This window comes from Arabidopsis thaliana, chromosome 4 (genome assembly GCF_000001735.4).
Source record: "Arabidopsis thaliana chromosome 4, partial sequence".
Classification (NCBI taxonomy): Eukaryota; Viridiplantae; Streptophyta; class Magnoliopsida; order Brassicales; family Brassicaceae; genus Arabidopsis; species Arabidopsis thaliana.
The window spans coordinates 7,803,539-7,830,797 of record NC_003075.7 but is presented as its reverse complement, the minus strand read 5'-3'; the positions used below and the strand labels follow the sequence as shown (position 1 = coordinate 7,830,797).

General features: G+C 33.4%; 4 protein-coding genes, 1 long non-coding RNA gene, 1 other non-coding gene and 3 pseudogenes across 12 annotated transcripts; 4 read left to right on the top strand and 5 right to left on the bottom strand.

The window, feature by feature from the left end:
• Positions 1–1,315: 1,315 nt before the first annotated feature.
• AT4G13470 lies at positions 1,316–2,825 on the top strand (annotated as a pseudogene; the record flags this gene model as incomplete). The annotated part of the gene is made up of 3 exons: positions 1,316–1,496; positions 2,005–2,289; positions 2,521–2,825.
• Positions 2,826–3,793: 968 nt separating this feature from the next.
• Positions 3,794–6,904, top strand: SUVH9 (SU(VAR)3-9 homolog 9). Of its 2 annotated transcripts, NM_117420.3 has the most exons (3): positions 3,801–3,944; positions 4,057–6,187; positions 6,469–6,904. In NM_117420.3, exon 2 carries the CDS (start codon positions 4,193–4,195, stop codon positions 6,143–6,145), a length of 1,953 nt encoding a protein of 650 aa, NP_193082.1. In that variant the 5' UTR covers positions 3,801–3,944; positions 4,057–4,192; the 3' UTR covers positions 6,146–6,187; positions 6,469–6,904. The 2 variants fall into 2 exon arrangements, with proteins under 2 accessions (NP_001031625.1, NP_193082.1); NM_001036548.2 differs by having other exon boundaries at positions 3,794–6,187; positions 6,469–6,837.
• Positions 6,905–9,141: 2,237 nt separating this feature from the next.
• AT4G13455 lies at positions 9,142–9,768 on the bottom strand (annotated as a pseudogene; the record flags this gene model as incomplete). The annotated part of the gene is made up of 1 exon: positions 9,142–9,768.
• Positions 9,769–14,653: 4,885 nt separating this feature from the next.
• On the top strand, positions 14,654–15,910 carry AT4G13450 (Adenine nucleotide alpha hydrolases-like superfamily protein). 2 transcript variants are annotated; one of them, NM_117419.3, is made up of 2 exons: positions 14,654–15,387; positions 15,487–15,910. In NM_117419.3, exons 1-2 carry the CDS (start codon positions 14,894–14,896, stop codon positions 15,650–15,652), a joined length of 660 nt encoding a protein of 219 aa, NP_193081.1. In that variant the 5' UTR covers positions 14,654–14,893; the 3' UTR covers positions 15,653–15,910. The 2 variants fall into 2 exon arrangements, with proteins under 2 accessions (NP_193081.1, NP_001031624.1); NM_001036547.2 differs by having other exon boundaries at positions 14,787–15,759.
• Positions 15,911–16,523: 613 nt separating this feature from the next.
• Positions 16,524–16,596, bottom strand: AT4G13445. The gene has a single exon. It is a non-coding gene; the product is annotated as a tRNA-Glu (tRNA).
• Positions 16,597–16,830: 234 nt separating this feature from the next.
• On the bottom strand, positions 16,831–18,053 carry AT4G13442 (annotated as a pseudogene). Its single transcript has one exon.
• Positions 18,054–18,187: 134 nt separating this feature from the next.
• Positions 18,188–20,784, bottom strand: AT4G13440 (Calcium-binding EF-hand family protein; the record flags this gene model as incomplete). 2 transcript variants are annotated; one of them, NM_001340862.1, is made up of 3 exons in its annotated part: positions 20,128–20,784; positions 18,649–18,693; positions 18,188–18,516 (listed from the first exon to the last, which is right to left on the bottom strand). In NM_001340862.1, the coding sequence occupies exons 1-3, from the start codon at positions 20,581–20,583 to the stop codon at positions 18,436–18,438; spliced, it is 582 nt and encodes a 193-aa protein (NP_001328777.1). In that variant the 5' UTR covers positions 20,584–20,784. The 2 variants fall into 2 exon arrangements, with proteins under 2 accessions (NP_001328777.1, NP_193080.1); NM_117418.2 differs by lacking the exons at positions 18,188–18,516; positions 18,649–18,693 and having other exon boundaries at positions 20,119–20,595.
• A 575-nt stretch (positions 20,785–21,359) lies between these two features.
• On the bottom strand, positions 21,360–21,728 carry AT4G06065. Its single transcript, NR_141957.1, has one exon. It is a non-coding gene; the product is annotated as an other RNA (long non-coding RNA).
• A 1,085-nt stretch (positions 21,729–22,813) lies between these two features.
• IIL1 (isopropyl malate isomerase large subunit 1) lies at positions 22,814–26,935 on the top strand. Its single transcript, NM_117417.4, has 15 exons — positions 22,814–23,059; positions 23,141–23,275; positions 23,355–23,525; positions 23,717–23,869; positions 23,951–24,019; positions 24,115–24,231; positions 24,397–24,471; positions 24,715–24,792; positions 24,917–25,012; positions 25,108–25,157; positions 25,439–25,493; positions 25,576–25,707; positions 26,063–26,110; positions 26,206–26,364; positions 26,464–26,935. The coding sequence occupies exons 1-15, from the start codon at positions 23,009–23,011 to the stop codon at positions 26,602–26,604; spliced, it is 1,530 nt and encodes a 509-aa protein (NP_567405.1). The 5' UTR covers positions 22,814–23,008; the 3' UTR covers positions 26,605–26,935.
• Positions 26,936–27,259: the final 324 nt, after the last annotated feature.

Here is a 27,259-nt window from a genome sequence, read left to right as displayed (position 1 = left end):
TTATATAATTTTATATTAATGTGTAACTAGAAAAATTAGTGATGATAAAATAATAAAATAAATCTTTAACCTATGTTATATCAATTCAAACCTGTCTTGCTATATATCATATTAATCCAAACCCGTCCCGCTATATTTTTCGTCTCATGATATTTTATTTTTTTATAAGTTTAAATATTAGTTGTGGAATTAGTTGTGATTGTGATTTTATGCCGAAAAAGTGATGGACTTTTAATTCTATGGCATATTCAAACCAAGATAAGGAATGTGTTTAGGTGCACATATAATTGGGGTTTGCTTATTTTATGGGATCGTAAATATATTTTGGTTTGTTTCACAATGTTTGTTTTAATTAATTGTCGAAATTTAATACAAATAATTCAAATAGTTTAAATTTTAGTTGTTTTAAGATTTAGTGAATATTGTAGGTGAGATAAGGAGAACATAATTTATTATGTTTTGCGTGACATAAGTGATTTCCATATATTTCGAATCTTTTTGGTTTGTTACACAATTAATTGCCGTAAAAAAATTTAAACCATCAATTAAAAAAAAAACAAAGAATTAAAATCCAGTGGCAGCCATTGTAAATAAGTTCCAACTTCAGGATTTATTTCACAAAATAACTGCAAAAATGTATCTGTAGATTAAACTTATATTTTACAGTTAAAATCTTTACAGCCAAAGTTTCAACAGTTAAAGTCTTTACAACAAAAATCTCTATAACCAAAAATAACATTTGTTACCAATTGGTTCCGTTGTCAAAAAAAAAAACCACTAACTATTTTTCCGTTTTCGTCATTACTTATGAGTCTAGATATCAACTCTTTCCCCAAATTAGGGTTGAAGTTATTTCACTAATAGAAGCGTCGTAACCAAATTATTGTTAGTCACCCACAAAAATTATACAACAAAAGTAACGAACTTTGCACATACATACTTTCTTACTGGACACATATGCATATGAAGGAGTCGATGCTGGTCAACTTCACACGTAAGACCGAATGGAGGTGTGAAAATTCTACTTTCCCCTTTGTTGGTGTATATGCCAAGAAAGAAAAAATAATATTGACATGTGTGAGGTTTTTCTTCATTAATTTTTTATTTATTTACCTTACATTTTTGTGTTCAAAAAAATGAAGTTCATAATACTTCTAAAAAAAGGATTTATATTTTTTTCTACTTGTATCATGATTTGGATTTTAAAGCATATATAAACAAGAAAAAAAATTATGATAAGTAAAAGGGTTCTTTCCATGTTAAAATCTTTTTTCATGATGATTTGGTGGTGGTCTTGATTGTAGTAGTAGTGGTAATGATGATGGAGGTACTGGTTGCGCGCGGAGGTTGCGATCATGGTGATGGTAATGACGTGGTAGTGGTGATGGTTGTTATGGTTGCAGTGGTCGTGGTGGTAACAGCCAGGTGGTGGTTGTGGTTGTGGTTGCGGTTGGCCAGCTACGATGGTTGTGACGATGGTGATGGTGGCTGTGGTGGTAGTTGGGCAGTTGCAACAGGGATGGTGATGACAATATGGTGGTGTAGAAATAATTGTGGTAGTGGTAAAAGAAAAAAAAAAGGAAAAGTTGAAAAATTAATTTTAAAAAATGAAAAGATAAAAGAGAATTTGCGCTTCATACCATAAGATCGTAAGTCAATGGAGAAGTAGCAAACTTGTATATAAGAAAGCATCTAGAAACTTGTATATGTTAAAAATATATCATGACACATAATATCGTAGCAGAAAACATCACTATGGTCATTTAATGCGGTGAGATAATCCGGAGCTCGATGGAAATGTGTGCATTATGAAGCTTATTTGGAGAATTTGTTCAGCTAAAGACTCGCTTTGGGCTAATTGGATCCGTTTAAATCTGCTTCATGGTAGATCGTTCTGGTCACCTCGGGGGAGAAGTACGTTGGGTTCTTGGATGTGGCAGAAGATCTTGAAGTATAGAGATAAAGCCAAAAACCTTTTTAAAATGGAAGTTCACTCGGGTTTAGGTACTTCTTTTTGGTATGACAATTGGTGTTCTCTTGGGTCTTTATATGAGGTATTGGGAGCCCGAGGTTGTATTGATATGGGTATCTCTTCATCTTGGTCTGTTGCTGATGTTCTCCGGTCTCATGTGCGTCGAAGACACCGTACGGCCACTCTAAACTCTATCGAAGACGAAATTGATGCTCTCCGACAACGTCATGACCCAACATGTGACATTCCTCTCTGGAAATGCTGCAACGGTTCCTTCAAGCATAAGTTCTTCTCTCGGGACACTTGGTATGAGATTCGTGAGTCCACTCCAACGTGTGAATGGTTCAAGGGAGTATGGTTTCAAAACTCCACTTCCTAAACTCTCATTCATGTTTTGGTTAGCCATTCGAAACCGTCTAGCTACGGGGGACAGATTATTAAAGTGGAATGGCGACGCTTACAGGGGGTTGTGTGCTCTGTCAAACGGAAGTAGAAACAAGGGATCATCTTTTTTTTCTCTTGCTCTTACTCCTCTCATGCTTGGTCAGCTCTTACGAGGGATATGTTGGGTTCACGTTATACGACTCGTTGGGACTCTCTTGTTGATCTATCTACAAGTTCGGCCTTGACGCAAATTCACATGTTTGTTTTCCGATATGTGTTTCAGCTCACTACTCACAGTCTTTGGAAAGAGAGAAATGGGAGAAGGCATGGCGAGTCACCCATTCCAGCTCCTTCTCTTGCCAAAATGATCGATAAGAATATGCGGAATCGGTTGAGTACTTTGGCTACTTCAGGTTCACCCATCTACAAGAGCGGGCTACGATATTGGTTTAGCACTCATTGTCGTTAGATCTTCTATTCAGTTTGTACTTGTTCAGTTTTTAAATTTTTTGGCTAAACGATGCATTTATTGTAAAACCGTCTTTTTTTTGTGAATAAATTTTAAATTTATAAAGAAAAGAAAAAAAAATGTGTGGTAGCACAAATGCACGATGTTGATCTTCTTACTCAAATGTCTTCTATAAAATTGTGGACGCAAAGTCTCCCGCCCATTACTCTGCATATAGCAAAAACCTGACTATTGTTTCTTAATTATTTTATGAAAAAATGTCTATGCACGTTATCGTTTCAAGATAAAGATGAAGATGAAAATATTAAGTTAAAAAGGATATGAAGAAAGGAAGTGTGTATGTAAATGATATGTATAAAAAGATAAAATGGACATTCTTATAAAAGTTACACACCATATTTTTGTTAGATTAGTTTGTGAATTAAAATATTTTTATTGATTATTTATGCCTACTTTCCTAAAATTTTCTCCTTTTTTTACAATTTCTATATCACGACTTTTTCTAATAAATACTTTCGTAATATTTATCCTGAATGTGTTGCGACACACTTACGATATAAAGATATTTTATTGTTTCAAAAAAAAAAGAAATTAGATATTAAAAAAAAGTTATTCAAGGTTCAATAAATAGAAAAAAATCCGATATCCAGAATATACCAAAAGAAATTTATTCAAAGTTAAAATACAGAAAGATATTAGATATCAAGAAAAATTATTCAAGTTTAAAAAATAGAAAGAAATTATATAATATATAGAAAGAAATTTTTATTCAAATTTTAAAAAAATAAAAAACTTAGATATTTGGAAAACCTTATTTCCATATTATAAAATTATAATTTTACTAAATATATTAAAAAAATTATGTTTCCTAAATTTATTAATTTTTTTTTAATAATCTCTATACTGCAATCTTTTCTAATAAAAATATTTTATAATATTTATCCTGAACGTGTTACGACACGTCATCGCTACAAACCAAAATAAACGGGTGTGGTGTGTTTGGTCTGGCCTTATACACCAAATCAAACACACCACCATTTTTACCCAGAAATTTGAGTACCAAGAGAGCTCTTTTTCATCCTAAAGAGATCTTCAAATTTAGATTTCAACACATAAAAGGTATGAAATTTTTCATTTTTTTTCCGGCTATTTTTTTTTGGAATAATCGTATCATAATTTCTCAATATCACAACTTTATATTAAAAGCAAATCTAAAGAAAAAACACATTAGATTCTGTAGGAAAATATTTGTGTAAGAGCTTCTTCTCCGCCATGGATTTAGCTTGAAAGGTGTTCTCCAAACAAAACCCATTTCTTCGATTTCTCTGATAAACTCGTCAAACCCATTTCGCTTCTCGTTGCAAAAAATGGGTTCTTCTCACATTCCTCTTGATCCGTCTCTAAATCCGTCACCTTCACTGATCCCAAAGCTTGAACCAGTCACTGAATCAACCCAAAACTTGGCCTTTCAACTTCCAAACACAAACCCACAAGCCCTAATTTCATCAGCCGTCTCCGATTTCAACGAAGCCACAGACTTTTCCTCAGATTACAACACCGTCGCCGAGTCAGCCCGGTCTGCTTTCGCTCAACGGCTTCAACGTCACGATGATGTTGCGGTTCTTGATTCCTTAACCGGAGCAATCGTACCGGTTGAGGAGAATCCGGAACCGGAACCGAATCCTTACTCAACCAGTGACTCTTCACCGTCGGTTGCTACTCAACGACCTAGACCGCAGCCACGTTCGTCGGAGCTAGTGAGGATCACTGATGTTGGACCTGAAAGTGAGAGACAGTTTCGTGAACATGTGAGGAAGACGAGAATGATTTATGATTCTCTTAGGATGTTTTTGATGATGGAAGAAGCTAAACGTAATGGGGTTGGTGGAAGAAGAGCTAGAGCTGATGGTAAAGCTGGTAAAGCTGGTTCAATGATGAGAGATTGTATGTTGTGGATGAATCGTGATAAACGAATCGTCGGTTCGATTCCCGGTGTTCAAGTTGGGGATATCTTCTTCTTTAGGTTTGAGTTATGTGTCATGGGCTTACATGGACACCCTCAATCTGGGATCGATTTTCTTACAGGGAGTCTTAGTTCTAATGGGGAGCCAATAGCTACTAGTGTGATTGTTTCTGGTGGGTATGAGGATGATGATGATCAAGGAGATGTGATTATGTATACAGGTCAGGGTGGACAAGATAGGCTTGGAAGGCAAGCTGAACATCAGAGGCTGGAAGGTGGAAACCTTGCGATGGAACGGAGTATGTATTATGGGATTGAAGTGAGAGTTATTAGAGGGTTGAAGTATGAGAATGAGGTTTCTAGTAGAGTTTATGTTTATGATGGGTTGTTTAGGATTGTTGATTCTTGGTTTGATGTTGGGAAGTCTGGTTTCGGTGTGTTTAAATATCGGTTGGAGAGGATTGAAGGACAGGCTGAGATGGGTAGTTCGGTGTTGAAGTTTGCTAGGACTCTTAAGACTAATCCATTGTCTGTGAGACCGAGAGGTTACATCAATTTCGATATCTCGAATGGGAAGGAGAATGTTCCTGTCTATTTGTTTAACGACATTGACAGCGATCAAGAACCTTTGTATTATGAGTATCTTGCGCAAACTTCGTTTCCTCCTGGCTTATTTGTTCAGCAAAGTGGTAATGCAAGTGGATGTGACTGTGTCAATGGTTGTGGCAGTGGCTGCCTTTGTGAAGCCAAGAATTCAGGTGAGATTGCTTATGATTATAATGGGACGCTAATAAGACAGAAACCGTTGATACATGAATGTGGATCAGCGTGTCAGTGCCCTCCAAGCTGTCGAAACCGTGTGACTCAAAAGGGTTTGAGGAATAGGCTAGAAGTGTTTAGGTCACTGGAAACGGGTTGGGGAGTTCGGTCTTTGGATGTATTACATGCTGGTGCTTTTATTTGTGAGTATGCTGGGGTTGCTTTGACAAGGGAACAAGCCAACATTCTGACCATGAACGGTGATACATTGGTATATCCTGCTCGTTTCTCTTCTGCGAGATGGGAAGATTGGGGAGATCTGTCTCAGGTCCTTGCTGATTTCGAGCGGCCTTCTTATCCTGATATTCCTCCGGTTGATTTCGCAATGGATGTGTCCAAGATGAGGAATGTTGCTTGTTACATAAGCCACAGTACTGATCCGAATGTCATTGTCCAGTTTGTACTCCATGATCACAACAGTCTCATGTTCCCTAGAGTCATGCTTTTCGCTGCTGAAAACATCCCTCCCATGACTGAGCTCAGCCTTGATTACGGAGTAGTTGATGATTGGAACGCCAAGCTTGCCATTTGTAATTAAAATTCAACCGTTAAAATCGTGGTTCTTGGCCATATTTTCCAGGTAAATTCTAAGTGAATGGTTAATAAGTTTCACAGTATAACCCTTTAGTATCATGTTAGTTAACTTTGGGAAATGCACTAGCAGGAAATGATTGCAAATCTGTCTTGCATAGGCTTGTGACTTGTTTACAAGTTGTATTATGGTATCAATGTTTAATAAGATAGATGTTAGGGGTCCTATTTTGGTAATTTGAATTAGATATATATTGGGTTCTTGCAGATTGTAATAAGCACAAGCTGAGACTGAATCGTTTGCTGTTTTGTTTTGTTTTGTTTTGCTAGTTGGTGACATGAAGAATGAAGGAAAGGAAGTGTGCAGAAGCTAAGGTTTAAGAGACCCCACTCCTCCCATTTCGAGTTTTTGGGTATCTTTGAACATTTGGGAGTGTGTGTTTTTGGGGGTAATAGGATACAAAACTTAAAAGCTGTTTGTTTTGTTTGTACTGTTTTGTTCTTGGGTTTGTCTCGTACTAATCAAGTAAAACAAATGTCTCGTACTCTATGACTCTCTCTTTCTAAATTGGTATTAGATGAAATTACACCATATATTTTGATGAAAAACATTTGCGTTCAATCGTAGAGGTGAACTCTTCTATTCAACCATTGTAAAATATAAACCCATTTATAAACTTAAACCAATATTTAACCTCGTTTCATTGTAATATCTAAACATGTTTATAAACCCTAATGAATATTTAACCTCACTTAATTATAAAATCTAAATCCTAAATCTTCTCTTATAAACACAAACCTATATGTAATCTCATTTTGGTGGCAAATTAGATTTTTCTAATTAAATATATTTTTTATTAAGATGACAGATTCTGATTGATTCAAAGATTTCTATATTTGCCTGAAATTGATAAAAGGTTAAGTAAAGAAAAAACTGATCAAAGATTCCTATTTCTTTTATTATAAGGCAATTTGGGTCACAAAATATGCCGATGATTATTCACAATCTATCATCAACATCTAAAAAGTGAACTCTCTTGATCTTTAAATTCTCATAATTCTCAAAATCAATTATAAGTAATCAAGTAGTAACACTAAGAAAAAATGATTAGGGATTCATATATATTTTCTAACAAATGATAAAAAAAATTGTTCAACTGATTCATTTACTATTTCGGATAGGAATGAGTTGAACGTTATACAACTACTTTTTTTAACTTAATATTTTTCAATTATTCATCTCAATAAAACTATTGTGCAAATCGTAAGACGGATAATTTGAGATGAAAAGTACGGATAAATAATAATTAGTCTTCTTTATTTTTAGGAACAACCTCCTCTACTTTCCATAGTTTCCTTATTTGTAGAAGCAACAACTTCATCTCTTTAAAAAAGTATTTTTATAGATTACGTTTTAAATGTTATTTTTTAATTTTTATTATGATCTACAGAATTCAGAGATCATAAATTAATTATTTTAGAAACAATTAAGTAGAGTAACCCTAGCAGCTCGTTTTTTATCACTTAAACCTAAGCAGCTCGTTTGTTAGATTTTGTGAAAGCCTCTAACTCATTTCGAGGATTTAAGATTTTTTTTATTTCTATTTGAATTTTATAAATAAATTAGGAAAATTAGTTTTTTAAATTTTGCAAGAAACTCAGGGTAAATTAGGCTTAATTGTTTTAAGAAAATAAATGAAACGAAAGAGAGAAGATAAAAAAGAATGTTGATACTTAAATTTGAAACAATTAAATGCATAACCATATTTCGGAAAAAAATTAATTAATACCATTGAGATTTTGGATTTTATAAAATGAGAGAGAGAAAAATAAAAGGAGGACCAAATTCTCCTTAATCAAGTGGATAAACATTTCTCTAATCAAACAAAAACCTGTAAAAGCTTATGTGAACAGTAATTGTTTTGAAACAGGTAATCACTTTGTCGAAGAAAATTCACCGGCAAAGAGATAAACGAAAACAATCGAAAAAATGGACTCAACTACTATGGTATGTCAGTCTTTTGAAACTCTAGTTTCCAACAATTGTCTTTTCTATTATTGGGTAAAAGATTTATTGATTTCTTTATTTGCTTACGTTTTTTTTCTTTTTCTTAAATTTGTTAGGTGAAATTTTCTATGACGTTGACACTAGTCTTCACAAATAAGCTTACTAAGAGGAAAGTTACTAAGTTGGTGGATTCAATAGCTATTACAACAAAAATGTTAATAAACTAGAGAAATCAGTTTTGACTTCTATGAAAGAGTCTTCATGACACATAGACGAAGAAGCCTAATAGGAGTGATTTGAAAAAATTGATCGCAAAGGCACTACGTAAAATCCAAAACAAATGGCAGATCGATTATCAAAGAGAAGACATAGGATAGTTGTTCGCTTAACTCTAAATCAAGTAAACACGAAATCTCAAATCATTGTATAGTTTTGGTTAAAAAAAAAATTTCTTTTTTTGTAAGAAGTTGTTTTTTTTTCAGTTCTGATGTAATGTTTCATGTTCTTTGTCAAATGGTAACAACAATTAGTTTTGACGATCATCTGAACTATCATCAAGAATTGGAACAGCTTGCTACACATTCATTCAAGAGGAAGTTGATTACTTGAGCATGTTCAATTTATGGTCAAGAAACGGCTACAATGGTATCACTAACTCTGTCTTGGAAAATAGCAAAACATCATGGTTTGATGAAGATTCATCGAGAAAGAAGCATCAGAGATCAACAAAAGAGAAAAGTAAAAAGCATCATTCCCTGCAAATAACAAATTAGAAAACTGAAAAATTATACTTGCCAAAAAGTGTGATTGGGGAAATCTATCAGAAATAGAATTATTAGTTTAAAAATATGTTTGATTTTGTTATAAACAGAGAAAGAGATAGAGGAAATGAGTGTGTTATTCCAATGAGATAAAGGGTTCTTTATATAGGAGTACAAGGAAAGGGTAAAACCCTAGAAACATCTAGATGATGGGCTTAGATGATGGGCCTTATAATGGGCATCCATCTTTATTCATAACACTCCCCCTGATGACCATTATAATATCATAACTCGTAAAGTATTTGAAATGCTGCCTCATTAAAAACCTTACCAGGAAAATCCAATGGGAAAAACCATGGTTAAGGGAAAAAGAGTGCAACATACAATTACTCCCCCTTATGAGTATATTCGTCGAGATCTTTGAGACGGCGTAATCTGATACGATAGACTAACTTCTTGAAAGTAGCAGTAGGTAGCGCCTTGGTGAATAAGTCAGCCAGATTATCATTCGAACGGATCTGTAGAACTCGTATATCGCCGCTCTTTTGTAGATCGTGTGTGTAGAAGAATTTTGGTAGGATGTGCTTTGTTCTATCGCCTTTGATGTATCCGTCTTTGAGTTGTGCGATGCATGCTGCATTGTCTTCGTACATAATTGTTGGAGTCTTTTTCCCTGCATATATACCACAGTCTTCTTGTATATGGTGAACTATGGATCTTAGCCATACACACTTGCGGCTAGCTTCATGAATTGGTAAAATCTCTACATGATTAGAAGATGTGGCAGAGAATAAACAGTATTTGAGAATAAGTCTGCCAAATCTTCTCTTGAACAAATTTCTGGATAAAGTACAACGCCATTCTTCTGCTCATGAATCTTTTAGATGATTCATCTTGACCATCTTATTTATTTCTCTAAATATCATTAGTGTATAATATTCATTTGGATGATTGGTAGAATTTCTTAATATTCATCAAGTGTATTATTTGCGTGTTCTTTAATGTCTCGTTAAAAACTTTGTCATAGAAAAATCATGTGGGATAAAAACTATGATAAGGAAAAATGGTACATCCACGCATATCATTCAATCTCCCCCTCGGAAACATCTTCTTCAGGAGATGATTTTCAATCAAATACAATATCTCGTTGGAATTAATAACCATAATCTTAATGATCAAAATTATATGGTTTTCATATAGACTTATAAATATCATTATCTAGTGATATTTTATCATAGATTATTGTCATCGTATTACTTATGATAACTCTGTAGGAGTTTTAATGATTTTCAAAACAAATATTAGTTTGATCAATAGATTTTGACAAACTCAACATAAATATACATTTATATGATTATATGTCATGTTATATATTTCTTTTTTTTTTTTTTTTTATTCGATCGAGTAGAGTTCTAGAGAACATAATTCTCATATAATTAATCTTCAGAGATTATATCTTTCAAGAATTTCATATAAATGTCATATCCAGTGTTCCGTCTCTTATTGCCAGACTTTAGATACTTAAAAAATATTACATCCACCACAAGAGAATATATCTCTTCATCATACATTTCTTATCTTTGTGAAAATCTCATTAATTTCACTATTCTTTCACATAAAAACTCATTTATTTTCCACTGGTTTTACACATCATGTGCATAGACTACTAGTCCAAATATCTCTACTAGAAATTATAATTATATGTCTATTTCTTCTTTTCCATTTTTTGGCTAATCATTACTTTGTGTACACTTTTCAATAGACTTTCTTTCATGATCCTCCTTTTTGTCTATAATATCAACTGCTCATAGCATGCAAATATATTACGACGTCGATTTGCTTTTGATTCCATTATATTTTGACATGACATAGCTAGCTAGATCTCTTCATTGTCAAGTACTTGAATGTTTCATTTGTCATGTTTATGTCTCTTTTAGAGATCATTCACTCTCTTCAAGAGATCATCAAAATATTTATTTCCTCAATTTGGTCATTTTTAATTTTGTGCTCCTTCACTTTTACGAGGATATTTATATTTGGAACCAAGGTCTATTACGCTTCATGCGATCTTAAGACTCAATAGCAGTTTGAAGTTGGTCCTTACAGGACACTCATTATATTCTGGAGCATTTAATTTACAACTGGTATAAGTGACTTCATCACTTTATTTGGGTCAGCAAATGCGTCTGGCAATTACAACGCTAAATTCTATAATTAAATTATCTTTTGGACTCTTAATATACATTCTTTACTCCGAGGATCATTGATAATTCATTTCTTTTTATCTTTTTTCACCAGCTGTATACATTCTCCCCCTTATGTTGGAATAGCTGACTATATAATATGATAGTGTTCAAAACGAGCGCTATATAAATCCTTCTAGGATGGCTTAGTTATCATTCATATCCAACATGTATACTTATCCTCCTTTGAGGGTTCATCTCAGCGTGCTGTGGTGGAGCACTTTTCACATTCAAAGATTTTAGATGAAAACTATTTGGTTTCTGACCCAAAACCAATAATGATGGGGAAAACTATTAATTATTCATTGGCTTGATGCGTATCGATATTACTAAACCATTTTGTGTATGAACATGAATTTCAAAATGTTAAACACTTATCCCAACGGATATCCAAAAATGGTTATTATAAATAAACACTGAAATACTCTTGTACTTTAATCAAGAAAGTAATCTCGCAAACTCTATGTTGCGGGTTTATAACAAGGATAAATATGACCTTCTTGTCGATGCAACAATCGAGTCAATGCGTCCATTGAATCGATGCATCTTTTATAGCCATTAGGTATTTAAATATCATACAGTGGGTGATCAATCCATAATCATCTCCTTGTATATACTTACGAATAGATAAAGTCCAAATTATTTTGACTCGTAAAAAAATCACATTATCATATTGCTTTCTGAGCAAGTAACAATTGATAAATCATTAGGGAGAATCTTCTGGTTTTTCACCTAATGTCCACATAATTCTCAATACTTTCACATCATCATTAAACCAGGATGACCAATCCGGTTAAGCCAAATATACTCTTGAAACTTTTAATTCTTTTGAAACTTCTAGTTCTTTCAAAACTTCTAATTTACTTTTCATTGCTTATCAGTTACTCCCTTAATGAGATCTTATAATCCAAAATTACTTCCATGTATTTTAATAATCAATCATATGTTAATAAAACAATAACGAGATAATAATTAAAATTTTATATTCTAGTATAAACGATATTAAATTTGACTAACTATGTAAGATCTTATATTCACTTCAGAATATGAGTATTACTTATCATAGATAACTCATATGTTTTCTTAGCCTTTGAAAAACACTCGATTTAAGTTTATAATAGTTCTCAAAATTTCTTTCAAAATATTGTGTCTACAAGACAACAATACTTGCGTAAAAGTTGAAGTGTCTGTTTTACCATCTCCGCATCAAAGATATTCTCTTAACAATGTGAGTTATATTCACAAAGAGACTTCAAGTCTTGAAGTTTTAGTAATAACTAATTATAACTTATTTTATCTAATAACACATTCGTATAAGAATTGCTTTATACAACTTTTAGATCTTTAGTAGTCAAAGATTGAACATAATCTTCTGGATATGTCACTTATTATCCATGTGAGATTCATTACTTCTCCTCCTCGAAATGATGAAACTTCAAGTTCATCCATCTCGTATTGAATTCCACTCTAGAATCATAATGTATTTATATCTCATCATATTAACTTTGAGATTTGGAGAACTATACCGCATCGATGATTTTAATTTTGTATTCCCATAGAAAACAATGTATATGCTCTTCTAGAGTCTTTTAATAAGATTTTATACTACTTAAAAAACTTTGACCATCAAAAATATGATATCTTCTTAAGATACATTAAACTAGTCATTCATGAAAATTTCTATAAGTGATTATACCTTTAAATTAAGTTATTTATCAATCAATTTATTTCATAAAATAATCAAGTATTATATACTAATACAATTTTAATGCAATATTGTAAAACCAATCAGAATAAAACTATTTTGTGCAAAATTAGGGCAAAACCATGAACAATTTTTTTTTTTTATATATTTTTTATTTAGATACTACAAAGATTTAGAGAAAAAAATCTTATAAAAAGAAAAATTATCTTGCAACGTTTTTAGTAAAAATAATAATAACACAATCAAATATATGGAAATCTTATAAAAAGATTTAGATAATAATAACACAAAGATTTAGATATATGGAATCTTATAAAAAGAAAAATTATCTTGCAACGTTTTTAGTAAAAATAATAATAACACAATCAAATATATGGAAATCAAATATTTAATATGGAAAAGTCAATATCTAAAAGTGATAAGATATGTATAACGTTTTAATCAAAGGAGTTAAATAAGGGATATCATATCAATCATAAATGGATTTTAGACAATATAATATTTATAAAATGATATTGAATATAGATGCAACTATTCAAAACTGGAATGCTAAAACATTAATACATGCTTGCATCACCCACCACCGGGCTATGAATAGTTACAAAATTAGTTATATAATTATAAAATTGGTAATTTATATATTCAATATTGTAATAGTAAATCACAAAAATTAACAATTAACAAGCATGATTCTCTTCTTTAACGATTTTCTTTGTAGAATCATTGAATCATGCGATAGTAATTATAGAAACAAATGATAAGCATGATTCTCTTCTTTATTGAATCATTGAAAACATGCTTTTACCGATCTATAGTATAATCATCGATCGGTTCATATTGTTTTGTTTCAATAATAGAAAATAAGTACTATGAACCATGAGTCGATAAGTAAACATGGTTCTTAAAAAAAAATGTAAGAATCTCTATATCTACCTTTTAGAGCGTGCTGATAACGTGTTATAAACAGAGAAAGAGATAGAGGAAATGAGTGTGTTATTCCATTGAGATAAAGGGTTCTTTATATAGGAGTACAAGGAAAGGGTAAAACCCTATAAACATCTAGATGATGGGCTTAAATGATGGGCCTTATAACGGGCATCCATCTTTATTCATAACAGATTTATATGAAAAAGGTAATTTTCTTCTCCTTTATAGAACAAAAGATAGTTCCTAAATTATTATTTTTTTATACATCCTCTATTACTAATTAATTTGATGTAAAGACAATAAAAAAAATTAAGCTTTGAAAGTGCTAGCTAATCACCTCCATAATGATTGGTTAAGAATTAACTATGATGGCTTTCAAATCATGCGTTCAATTGGTCATTTTGAAATAGAATAAAGATTGAGAAGAATGTTTGAATTCTTTATCTGTCAAAAAATGCCAAACAAAAAACTCCCAATTTGTTTTATTGATTTTTCATTTTAATTGGTAACTTTGATTGAATTCTCATTTTAATTGCTAACTTTATTTACTTTTACAAAAATAATCACTTCGTTAAATTGACTGACGGAACAAATAAACAAGGTTAACTCTCTATTTAGAATTTCTGTTAAAACAAAATTTGCATGCAGTTTCTGTTTTGTCAAATAGTTTCTTCATCATCTTTCAAAACAGTCAAAAAATTATAAGAAGTCAGGGAAATTTTTTTTAACAGAAACACACAAAGGCCAAAGCCATAGAAATAATTGGTGATTTTGATATGTTGTTGTTGTGTTGGAAGTTGGTGACACCTAAAATTAACCAAAACAAAAGTGACGTATTCCTCAAAAATAGCAACACTAACCACCACCACAACAATTATCCTTTTTTTCTAAACGTAGAACACACAAACCGGTTAAGTGGCTTTAATTTTTCCCAACTGTTTTTTCAGAGATAAACATGAACACAAACCGTGACAACAAATCGTGAGTTTTTGATACCGTAATTTATCTGATCAAAAGTAAAACAAACCCATAGGAAAACAATGTATCAAAAATGGTAATGATATAAGCAAAGGGAAGAAACAATAAGAAGAAGAAGAAGAAGAAGAAGGGTATGGAAGAGGGTCGTAGAGGATCATCTTCAACACCACAGTCTCGTAAGATCATGGTGATCGCTGATCCGACACGTGAATCTGCAGCAGCTCTTCAATACGCTCTTTCACACGCCGTGCTCGAGCAAGACGAGCTTATTCTTGTACATATTGAAAACTCTGGTGGTTCTTGGAAAAATGCTTTCTCAAGTTTTTTGAGATTACCAAGCTCAATCTCTTCCTCTAGCAGCGGCTCCTCTCCCGCTTCTAACGGTACCACAACCGCTTCTAACGCCGCAGCAAACGCCTTAGCCTCGGAGATTGGTCAAGGAGATGGTAACTTCTTGGAACAAATGAAACGAATATGTGAAATCGCTCAGCCAAAGGTGCGTGTACACACCGAGTGTATAGCTATAGATGGCGTCAAAGCTACAGCGATTCTTCTTCATGGTGACAAGCTTGGCGTTGATGTTATAATCATAGGCCAACGCCGGACTATCTCATCCTCCCTTCTAGGGTATGTGTTCTCATAACTCGTTAAACCAATTGGCAATGAATGTTTTTTTATATACTAGTGTTGGTCTCTTTACATTTTTGGATGGTTTGGATTTGACAGAACTAGGAGGCCTGGAGGGTCACTAAGAGGTTCCAAAGGAGTAGACACAGCGGAATATTTAATCGAGAACAGCAAATGCACTTGTGTTGGTGTAACGAAGAAAGGTCAAAATGGAGGATATGTTTTAAACACAAAGACACATAAGAACTTCTGGCTCTTGGCATGATTATATGCATTGCTCCTAGTCAGTTTTAAATGCTTTCGGGTAGTATAAATTAAAAGAGAACATGTTGTGACAAAGCATAAGAAGAAATCTAAAGGTTACCTCCACTCATTGATCTTCACTTGTTTTTTTTTTCGTCATCTCTAAATTCTAGCAATCAAGTGTTCTTTTATATGTTATTTTTCCCCTTCCAACATGAAAATGTGGGAATCAGCTGACACCAATGGAAATAAATGGATGTATAAGAATATAGAGAGGTGCCTCAAATTTAAAAAACAAAACAAAAAAAAAGATGAGAGAAGATTATGTTCTTCATTTTGTAAAAAAAGAAACATGCCGCTTTAAACTCCATCTTGCATTTTCCCTTGTAATAATCAACAAACCTAAACATTAAACAAAACAAAAAAAAAAACAAAAAATTACACATAAAAAAAAAACACATTTAAGCAATTTAGGCTTTTCTAAAAATGTACCTGCAAATTGAACACCAATATATGTATATAAACATTTGGATTCAATGTAGTCAATCAACACATGACAACAAAAATAATCTTACTCTATGACAAAAAATTTCATCTCCTCACCTAACTACCCCTAGAGGAAACACTATAGGATAAACAAAACTTATGAAATATTTTTGTTGCCCAATTCAGTTTTTAATCAATCCTCACTAACTTTATTGATCACTCATCTACCACAATCCTGATCATGTGCCACTCCGCTCACATCTTCTCCCTCCTAGGCCTCAAATTGTCTATGTAATGAAGCTTCGTTAAAAAACTAATTGAATCATATAGTAGTAAACGTGACAATGCAAGGAAATTACAGCTGAGAAATAGTTTTTTAGCTCGTTTCAGAAAAAAGAAAAAAAAAACTCCGTCGCCGGGACTCGAACCCGGGTCTCTCGGGTGAGAGCCGAGTATCCTAACCAGCTAGACTACGACGGATTGTTGCTTCTATTGCGGCTTATATATATATATATATATCTATTATAAATTTATATTACAATATGAGCTTATAAGACCTTTTTCTTTTTTTTTTTTTTTTTTTTTTTTTTTTAAATATATATTGTAAAAGAGCAAAGGTTACATAGGAGACAATATTTCCAGATTAGAATACATAAGTTGAAAGAAAGAAACCGGAGATTAGAAATTACTGAAAATTTGTGAACCATAGTGAAAGATAAGTCACATGATCATTTGACGGAAGAGTTGTGACCTTGTTATCAAGACTCGCCAGTCTGCGACGAATTAGGAGCTGAATATCTTTCTTCAAATGAGTTTCAGATCGAAAGGAAGAGGAGTGTAATCTTGAGTTGCGTTCAGCCCAAATATAATAGATCAAGGCTTGAAAGAGAAGCATACAAATCGCATTTAGTCTTCTATTTGTGGTAGGAGACTTAATCCAGTTGAGCATGTTGTCGAAGCTTGAAAACGGGATTGGAATGAAAGCGGCGAAGAGGTCAAGGCAGAGAGATTTGGAGTAGTTGCATTGGAAGAAGAGATGGTCCCTAGACTCCTCACCAGATAAGCATAGCAGACAAGAAGCAGGAGCTGGTATACTCTACTGCCTTAACCTGTCTCTAGTGGTAAGTCGATTTTGAACAGTTAGCCAAGTCAAGAAAGCATGGTTTGGGATTTTTTCCCTGAACCAAACCTGAGAATGCCAAGAAACAGCTGGTCCAGCAGGGTGAAGATGACGCCAAGTCTTAGGAGAAGAGAAAAAATCAAGACTTTGATTTCTTGAGGTCTTCCAACTGAAGATATCATTCCCAACATCAAAAGGAGGAGGATTGTAAGAGATAAGACAAGTCCTTAAAAGTTGAGTAAGAGGATGTCGCCCTTGCGGGATGGACCAAAATCCATCTGAGGAGGCATCGCAAACGAGACACAACGAGGCAATGCTCGTAACTCGAGGACCTGCCACACCAACAACATCTATTAAAGGACCTAAATCAGTCCAGTTATCGTGCCAGAAAAGAGCGTCACGACCGGAAACAATTTCACAGAACACAAAAGGGCGAGCAAGAGAATGGAGCTTTGCGAGACTACGCCAAATCCAGCTGCCAGTGGCTCTGAAATCAGCATTCCAAAAGCATCTACCACGGATGAAGTGTGTTTTACACCACGACACCCACAAAGATCCGTCTTGAGAAAAAAGTAGCCAAATCAGCTTCAAACCAAAAAACTGATTCCAATCAGCTAATCTTTTCAGCCCAAGCCCACCAGAAGATTTAGGGGAGCAAACAACTTCCCAAGCAACTATAGCGCCACGAGCAGTTGAGGCAGTACCATTCCACCAAAAAGCACAACACAACTGTTCAAGGTCAGCGAGACATCGGTTTGGCAATAAGAAAATAGAAGTCCAGAAGTTGATGGTACTGTTGATAACAGACTGGAGCAATTATAAGACCTTTTTGACTTTCGTATTTACCAGATTTTGAACATGCCAAGTTCATATGATTTATTGATTGTTAACTTTAAAGAGGTTACACATTTAATCATTTTTATTTCTTTATTTTTAGACAAAGATTACCAAATAACATAGAATTAACATAATCCGGATGAACTTAATTATACACGAAAATTAACTAACTATCGAACCATGCATTTATGAAGAATTGCCGAACCTCTCTTTTGCAACGCAAAAGGCTTTGTTTGTTTCGTACACATAAATATATGTTTTCATAACTAAATAAATAAAAAGTAAGCAAGCTTTAATGTTTATATAAGAATTGAGTATCATGATAAAATGTGTAAATGTGATGTGAACTAGAAAGTGAGCATTCACATAATGGTGCAAAAAGCAGCGAGATGTCCAACAGCAAGTGCAACTTCCATTGCTCTCAACGCATTCCACCACCCCATCTGCAAATTAAACTCATGTTAGTTAATTTGCTTATAATATTAATAGTACTTGATTACTAAAGATAATAAGAATGAACATTTTTACAACAATTATAATAAAATAAAATAAAATAAAATGTAAGAAAGGCTTACCCTCGAATGTTGTGCTTCAGCTAGGTTTTGATCGCCGGGCGGCTGCTGCACCATTGAGAACATAACCATATCATTACTTGTTTGTTTCTATGAACCACGCATCATTTATTTGTGCGACTTTTTCATACTTCTTTAAGAAAGAAAAGATAGAAAAATAAACAGATTTTCTATGCTTATTTCATCAACCATCAAGGTTTAATTTGGTTTAATTTATATATACCTTTACTCGGTTGAAAGACTTTTAGATGATTATTTGAACATTTGATTAGATCATTTTGGTTACTTTGGTTCAATCAAATTTAGTTTTTTTTATAGAGAAAATAGATAATTAAAGATAGCGACGTAATTAAATAAGAATGGTTAAGTTTCAATACATTGACTACTTTAATTAAGTCTGATTTCTAATTATCTGTCTTACTAAGTCCTCCTTCGCACCATGCACGTCCTATTATTAATGATTGCTAATATTGAATGCGATATATAATCAATTAATCATTGATACAAAATGTTGACATTTTATTGATTTAATCGTCGCCGATCCATTAATAATTTTGAGAGACGTAATCATATTTATGAATGTAATTGACTTTCTGTCTACAAGTTAAAACCGTGTTCATTATGAAATAAAGGAAATGGATGTATACGTGTCAACACAAAACTTAAAATATATACAGTAAAACCTCTATAAATTAATACTCGATAAATTAATAACCTTTATAAATTAATAAATTCTTCCGCTCTGTAGTTGAGATTAGTGTAAAAATTGATACAAATCGATAAATTAATAAGATAATAACTTTTTTGAAAATCCTATGTAAATATCTGGTCTTATCAATATTATAAATTAATAATTATATAAATTTATGAATATATATATGTATATTTATGAATATATATTATGTATAATATATAGTTAGTAAAATATGACTCTAGTATATTTTTTATACAATTTATATTAATTTTTTCTAGAGTTCAGATATAATATTTTTACCAAGTAGAAAAAAGTTTATTTTGTTTTGAACCTAATAATGGTTTTCTACTTGTAATTGATTTTAAAAAGATTATTCATTATATAGAAAAACTTACTTTTTAGATCAAATTTTATAAGAAATTTCAAAATTTAGAAAATCTCTCTATAAATTAATACCTCTCTAAATTAATAAATTTTTCCGATCCCTACATTATTAATTTATATAGGTTTTACTGTAATTCATATTCTGGCTTAATGTTTATACAGCAAAATTAAACGTTTATTCGACGTTTCAAACCAATGCATACATATATCAAAATATTAATCGCTATTCGAAACAAAGATAATTAGTCAAGAACTAGTTACAACTATGTCAACTCTAATCAATTTAGGCCTAAACTACCAATGAACCGCGACACGTCAACAAACGCGATTTATGTCTATAGCTATTGGAAACGCCTAAATCCAAAACTTAAAAAAAAAAAAAACGATTGATGGAGTCAACATACCGAAGGATGGTGGATACGTCTTGATCGTAATAAGACATAACTATCCAAAAAGAGACGATGCGGATGACAATACGTCCGACGCATATAACACTTGACGCAAAGATCAAACGTGTTGCCACATGAAGATTCAAAGCATGTGACACACGTGAAGTATAGACCATTGAGAATCCGGAGGCATGTGCGGCAGTTAATGGTCCGGGTCCGAGCCACGTAGTAAAGCGTCAAGACCTCCCAAAAGTCAAGCTGACCATCTCCATTTCGGTCGAGCTCCCGAAACATCTCGGGATGGATCCAAGCTAAACCAGCGGTTTGACGCAAGAAGTCGGTGTATTCTTGAAGGCTGACACGGCCGTCTCCGTTAACATCCATTGCCCGGAAAAACTGCCACGACAAATTTTGTTGTTCCATGGAGCCATTGTTGTAATAAGCAATCGCGGCTTCGTGGAGCTCATCCATTATTTGTTGTAGAATTTTGAAAAGCTAGGAAGGGAATCTATGGTTTCTGGTATATATATACATGTGTTTGCGAATGTTATGAAGAGAGGAGACTTTGTTTAAGTCGAATGTCAATGTCTAGTTGTAGTGTTAGTTTAGTGCGTAAATCACAACTTTTTCCATGTGATATACAAGCCTGTAAATAGAAATCCAAGAAACAGAACTTAAGATTATATGTGTATTAAATTATATAACCTTGCTGTATATTTGGTTTCTTCTTTATAAACCGCCATTTTCCAACACTACAAATTACAAATAAAATTTCAACACATTTGTTTTTATATAACTCAAATCGCACGTTCGTTCATAGGAGTTGTATAAGGATTGGACAATATGTGAGAAGGCTTTTATGGACTTCTACAGAAATATGCATATGACCCAACAAACAATTATTCGCTTCCATCTATTCTGGTGGTTGCTAACTTGGCATGACGTTTTTTTTTCTCCTTATTCACCCTTATCCATTTTTTTTTTTTTTTGCTATGAATGTTAATATCATATGATATGAACAGTTTGGTTTTTACATGGACCTCAACCTAATAAAAGCTAAAAACAAGAAATCAATAGATTTCAGAGTTGGGAAAGTGTCAATCTTCAGTGCACCAAAGACTCATAAGCACCGTGAACCGCTTGTTTGATCTTTCTGGCATTGATTAAAATTCTTGATCTATCTTTCTGGCATTGATTAAAATTCTTGATCTCTCTATCAATTTTTTTGAAGATAATTGATGGCCAAATGAGAATCTGGTTGGGTAGGACGTTTTAACGCTGCTTCCATATAGCATAAATCACAAATTGGGCAACAAGCTTCCTCTGAGTGCGTGGGGACCTGTTTGTTCTTCCTTCTTGTCCAAGAAACAACGCAAACCAAGAAATCGATCGATTGCATCGCAACAACTTGAAATGGTAGCTCATAATCATGTGTTGCATTAAAGAACGCTTAAAAATATTGTTTATCTAAAGTTACACCGCCTAGATTAAAAGATCCTATATAAATTAATGGCTTTTTTTTTTGTACAAATGTAAATTTCATCAAAAAGAAAATGAGAAAGTATGTAATAGTTATAAATTAGCTTAACCAGTAAAACATTACTCACCAGAAAAACAAAAACTAGAAACCAGGAAAAACTTAGGAAAATCATAGAGTTAAGCAAAGTTAATCAACGTCATTAAGTTATTATATATAACTACATTCTATATAATCTCTGTTTCGTCATTGTACATTTTGGTGACTGGAAGTTTTTGTCACGTGGTAAACAAGAACGTATTCGCCAACCTAAAGACTCAATCCTCTTTGTCTACAAATTAAATACATTATCACGAAAAAAGCTTTATGTATTATAACCAAACTACTTTATTCTCTCAAAACTATTGCATTGGTGTGCAAATACGTTTTCTCGAGATGATATCATCAATCTTAATATCAACTTCAACTTTTAAAGTAAAGCAAACGTAAATTAACACGGTCGTTCTAGCTTTGTAGCATCGAAATAGTTTTAAATGTCAAAAAAATGAGCGAAATAATTTATTCTTAATTATCTTTGCCAGATTTTTAAAAACCTTTAAGCATATATAATTCAACTAAAAGAATTTTAACTATTTGTGACTATCTAGACTTGAAGCAAAAAGTCAAAAATGAGTAGACATAACTCAATTCCTGCTGTTGATCCATAACTCAACAAATATGTGTTTAACAATTTTTTTTTTTGGTCAAACAATTCTTTCAGTCGTAAGCTAGAATATTACAAGATAGATGAGATTAAAGAAATAGTCCCAAATAGCAAGCAACAAAACTAAAACATTAACACAAACAAATTCTAAAATAGAGACACAAACTTAACAAAGCTTGATACAATGAAACCTCAATGAATTAATACTCGATATACTAATACCTTAAAATATTTTTTCTAGTTCTAAATTAATAATTTAACCTAAAAATATCACTTCTATAAATTAATAATTACGATAATTTAATGAAATTTAGTAAACCATTAATCTCAATATTCTTAATTTATAGAGGTTTTACTAAATTGTAGAAACAACTAATTCGAGTACATCCCTGAATTAATAAATTTTAGAAATGTGAATTAACGAATACTTTTGTTCTTGTGAATGGTTAAAAAAAGTTACTTATCAAGACAAGTATGAAGTATCACGTGATTAAACGTTTAATGACACCAACCTAATGACAATTTGTTTGATTTATTTGTCACCTAACTAGAGACTCTCTCACAGTCAACGCAGCTTATGTGTCATAGTAAGACTTTTTGTCTACTATAGTAGAAAGACGAATTTATAACCCCTTTAGGTTTTTTCTAACACACGCCTCTAATCTCCGCGCACACACACACACCCTCACGAAGAAGAAGAAGACGAAGAAGAATCAATGGCTTCTGTTATCTCTTCCTCTCCTTTTCTATGCAAATCATCCTCCAAGGTTATTCATCTATCCTTCATTTCTTTTCTCTCTCGATTTCACATTTTCTCAATTTCTTATAGGTTTTGTCGATTTTCGCAGAGTGATTTGGGGATTTCTTCGTTTCCTAAATCTTCTCAGATTTCGATTCATCGATGTCAGAAGAAATCGATCTCACGGAAGATTGTTTCCGTTATGGCTCCTCAAAAGGATCGGTCTCCTGGAACTACAGGATCGGTATAAGCTTCTTCTTCTTCTTCTTCTTTCTCTCTCGTTTGATTTTACTTCAATGGTTTTGTGTGTTGGATTTTATCAGGTGAAAACTGGGATGACAATGACGGAGAAGATTCTAGCTAGAGCTTCGGAGAAGTCATTAGTGGTTCCTGGTGATAACATTTGGGTTAATGTTGATGTTCTTATGACTCATGATGTTTGTGGTCCTGGTGCTTTTGGTATCTTCAAGAGAGAGTTTGGTGAAAAAGCCAAGGTACGTATTCTTCTTCTTCTTCTTCTTCTTCTTCTTCTTCTTCTTCTTCTTCTTCTTCTTCTTCTTCTTCTTCTTCTGTAATTATACAAATTGAGAAGAGTTTTGATAGGTTTAGTTTAGGTATTAGTGAATTGGTGATCACAATGGTTGTTTAGTGTAACTTATTGTGATTGTTTACTTACTTGCTGAAGGTTTGGGATCCGGAGAAGATTGTTGTGATTCCGGATCATTATATTTTCACTGCTGATAAGCGTGCAAACCGGAATGTTGACATCATGAGGGAGCATTGCAGGGAACAGAATATTAAGTATTTCTATGATATCACTGACCTTGGAAATTTTAAGGTATGATGGTTTGAATTGATTCTGTTTTGCTTGCATTCGGATGAAGTTTAATGCTTTTTTGTTTGTTTCACTCATCTGTAGGCTAATCCTGACTACAAAGGTGTTTGCCATGTTGCACTTGCACAAGAAGGTCATTGCAGGCCAGGAGAGGTAAAGATCTCTTTCACTGGATATGATTGGCTTTCTTGTGATTGAATATGGATTTGTTTGATTATGTTCGAAATGATGTGTTTTTTCTATTATAGGTTTTGTTAGGAACAGACTCACACACTTGTACTGCTGGAGCATTTGGTCAATTTGCTACAGGGATTGGAAACACTGATGCAGGTTTTGTGTTAGGCACTGGAAAAATCCTCCTTAAGGTTTGTAGAATAGCTGATTCCTTTGATTCTCTATGATATAGTTTTATTCAGTGTGTTAAATGGAAATCAGTGATGCCTGTTTCAACTTGAAAAAGGCTTGTTAGAATAGTTTCCCCCTCTCCAAATTATACTGTAGTGTCTGAAGCTCATATCCTGACTTCGCAGGTTCCACCAACGATGAGGTTTATCTTGGATGGTGAGATGCCTAGTTATTTGCAAGCAAAGGATCTGATTTTACAAGTGAGTGTGATATGTTTTACTGCATTTATTTCCTTTTCCAGCTTCCGTAATCTTTCACAGATAATTTTTTACAGTAGTATGAGGTATATTGAACCTTCTGATGTGTTCTAGTCATATGTCTTCACCTAATTGCATATTACTGTGCAGTCTCTAAATTGATAGTTTACTTATATAGTGATTACTCTTTTGGGATTCTATCTGGCGTCCTTCATCTGGATATTGAACTTGCTTCAAACTTTGTAGATTATTGGTGAAATATCTGTTGCTGGTGCAACTTACAAGACGATGGAGTTCAGTGGTACAACTATCGAAAGTCTGAGTGTAAGAAATCATTCTATATTTCCTACATTATGGGTCCCTTCTCTTATAGAAATAAAAATTAATAGCTGCATATGATGTTATCATTGATTTATAAATGGTTGCTTGAATCTTTTTTGGCTGCTAGATGGAAGAAAGAATGACATTGTGCAACATGGTTGTGGAAGCTGGGGGAAAGAATGGTGTCATCCCTCCTGATGCGACGACATTAAATTATGTTGAGGCATGTATACTGTCTTGTTTTCTTGTAAATCATATGTTTCTTCAAGGATCATTATATTGATGTATGTCTTACTCCTGATCTTATATCTTCTGCAGAATAGGACATCTGTACCATTTGAGCCAGTATATAGTGATGGAAATGCAAGGTACGATCACATGGTACTCTAGAATTTCTAAACAGTGGGCAGAGTAAATATGGACTGCTGGTATCGCTATTTGAATTTTTTGTCTATCTGGAAATAACTCAGTACTCTGGATGTGTAACACAACATGTTTCGAACCTACTCTTCATATGAGTAATACAACTTGATAGAATGGTCACACTCTCTAAGTAAAAAAATTGTATTTTTTGGGCGCAATTTTTGGTTGCGGATTGCCCTCTGTTGGTTATCTCTCCGTTGGCTAACCTTTCTTTTTGTAATTACAGCTTTGTCGCAGATTATAGATTTGACGTGTCAAAGCTGGAGCCTGTGGTGGCTAAGGTGGGTTTACGATTACCAATTTAAACACTGAGTTATTTCTGCCACTTCAGGTTACTTATTTTGTTAATGTCTTTTTTTTCAGCCTCATTCTCCTGACAACCGAGCTCTAGCTAGAGAATGCAAAGACGTGAAAATTGACAGAGTATACATCGGTTCTTGTACTGGTGGGAAGACAGAGGATTTTATGGCTGCAGCTAAACTTTTCCACGCAGCAGTAAGTTCCACTTCTTGTCTGTATCTTAGTACTCATGCTTAGCTCTGTTGTACTTGATTTTGCGGAAGAAACTACAATCGTCAATCTTGCAAAAGGATCTGTTATCTTGTATTAGTATATGATCTGAAGCTAAGACTTCATCAAATTGAAATTGTTCCATTCAGTGATAGTTTTCTTTATTATTTTCTATGTCATGCATAGTTATGTGTTTTGTTTGTCTGGTTGAGTCAGTTTTGCTGGCATGTTGTTGATATTAGGAAAAAGTTATTGATTCTTTCTCTAAGGTTCTTTTCTTTTCTCTATCACCACAATTTGTTTGCGTTAGTCTCATGAAAATCTACTTGTGTTTTATCAGGGAAGAAAGGTCAAAGTTCCAACTTTCCTTGTCCCGGCTACTCAGAAGGTTAGCTCTACATTTCGACATTGTTACTATCTCAAGTGGTTTAATCAAAGAATACAAATACCAAATGCATTGTATCTATCTGGTCATCTTATCAGGTGTGGATGGATGTGTATGCTCTCCCGGTACCTGGAGCAGGTGGAAAGACATGTGCGCAGATCTTTGAAGAAGCTGGCTGTGACACACCAGCCAGCCCTAGCTGTGGTGCTTGCCTTGGTGGCCCAGCAGACACCTACGCTCGCTTGAATGAACCTCAAGTACGTACCCATTACTTACCCTACTTATCCAATTATCTGCACTTCACCTATTCTTGAAAGTGAGACTAACAAAGACGTGTTTTAAAATGTTTGTTACAGGTGTGTGTCTCAACGACAAACAGGAACTTCCCCGGTCGGATGGGACACAAAGAAGGGCAAATTTACTTAGCGTCTCCTTACACTGCTGCAGCCTCGGCTTTAACCGGCCGTGTCGCTGACCCAAGGGAGTTCTTGCAGTAGGCTAATGTAATGGCTTCGTGTGAAAAATCATATGCTATGCATCGACGAAATATTGCTAAATGATGGGGCATTGTGAACTATATGTATGTATTTTCCTTATTTCGCTGTTGGACTTGATAGTTTCAAGCACTATGTCAAACTTTGATGTTTTGAGTTTGAAATAATAAAAGAGAGAAAAAGAGTGAGTTAGATAAGTCAAAAGCTTACATTCTAATATCTCCATGACCCCATTAGTGATTTGATCGCAAAAGTTAATTATTGAAAACTTGGTGAAATTTTGCTATCGAAGATAAATCATGCGGTATCTTCCTTTCTGGTTTGCAAAAGCTAGATATGCGTCATATAACATTGTTATTCACTTATTCTGAAAATTTCTAAAATATATTATAATCAAATAATGTAAGCTAGTAAGTCAATATATTCATTCTCTATGAACTTAAATACTGTTGTATACTTGTATATAGAAGATTAGTACAGTTGAAACATTTGTAGAGAAAGGGAATATATTTGGTATAACAATTCATTGAACTAGCAAAGCTGACAAAAGAGAAATATACAAGTTTAATTAACCCTTAATAATGCTAATAAATAAATAACCCTCAATAATACGTATTTGTTTATATAGATAAATTAGAGAGGTAACAATACAATTGGT

Bases quoted from the DNA above. Each gene is read 5' to 3' on its own strand.
- SUVH9 (NM_117420.3), top strand. From the start codon at position 4,193: ATGGGTTCTTCTCACATTCCTCTTGATCCGTCTCTAAATCCGTCACCT.
- AT4G13450 (NM_117419.3), top strand. From the start codon at position 14,894: ATGGAAGAGGGTCGTAGAGGATCATCTTCAACACCACAGTCTCGTAAG. The intron at 15,388-15,486 runs GTATGTGTTCTC...TGGATTTGACAG, and splicing joins ATCTCATCCTCCCTTCTAGG to AACTAGGAGGCCTGGAGGGT.
- IIL1 (NM_117417.4), top strand. From the start codon at position 23,009: ATGGCTTCTGTTATCTCTTCCTCTCCTTTTCTATGCAAATCATCCTCC. The intron at 24,020-24,114 runs GTAAAGATCTCT...TTTCTATTATAG, and splicing joins GTCATTGCAGGCCAGGAGAG to GTTTTGTTAGGAACAGACTC. The intron at 26,365-26,463 runs GTACGTACCCAT...TGTTTGTTACAG, and splicing joins CTCGCTTGAATGAACCTCAA to GTGTGTGTCTCAACGACAAA.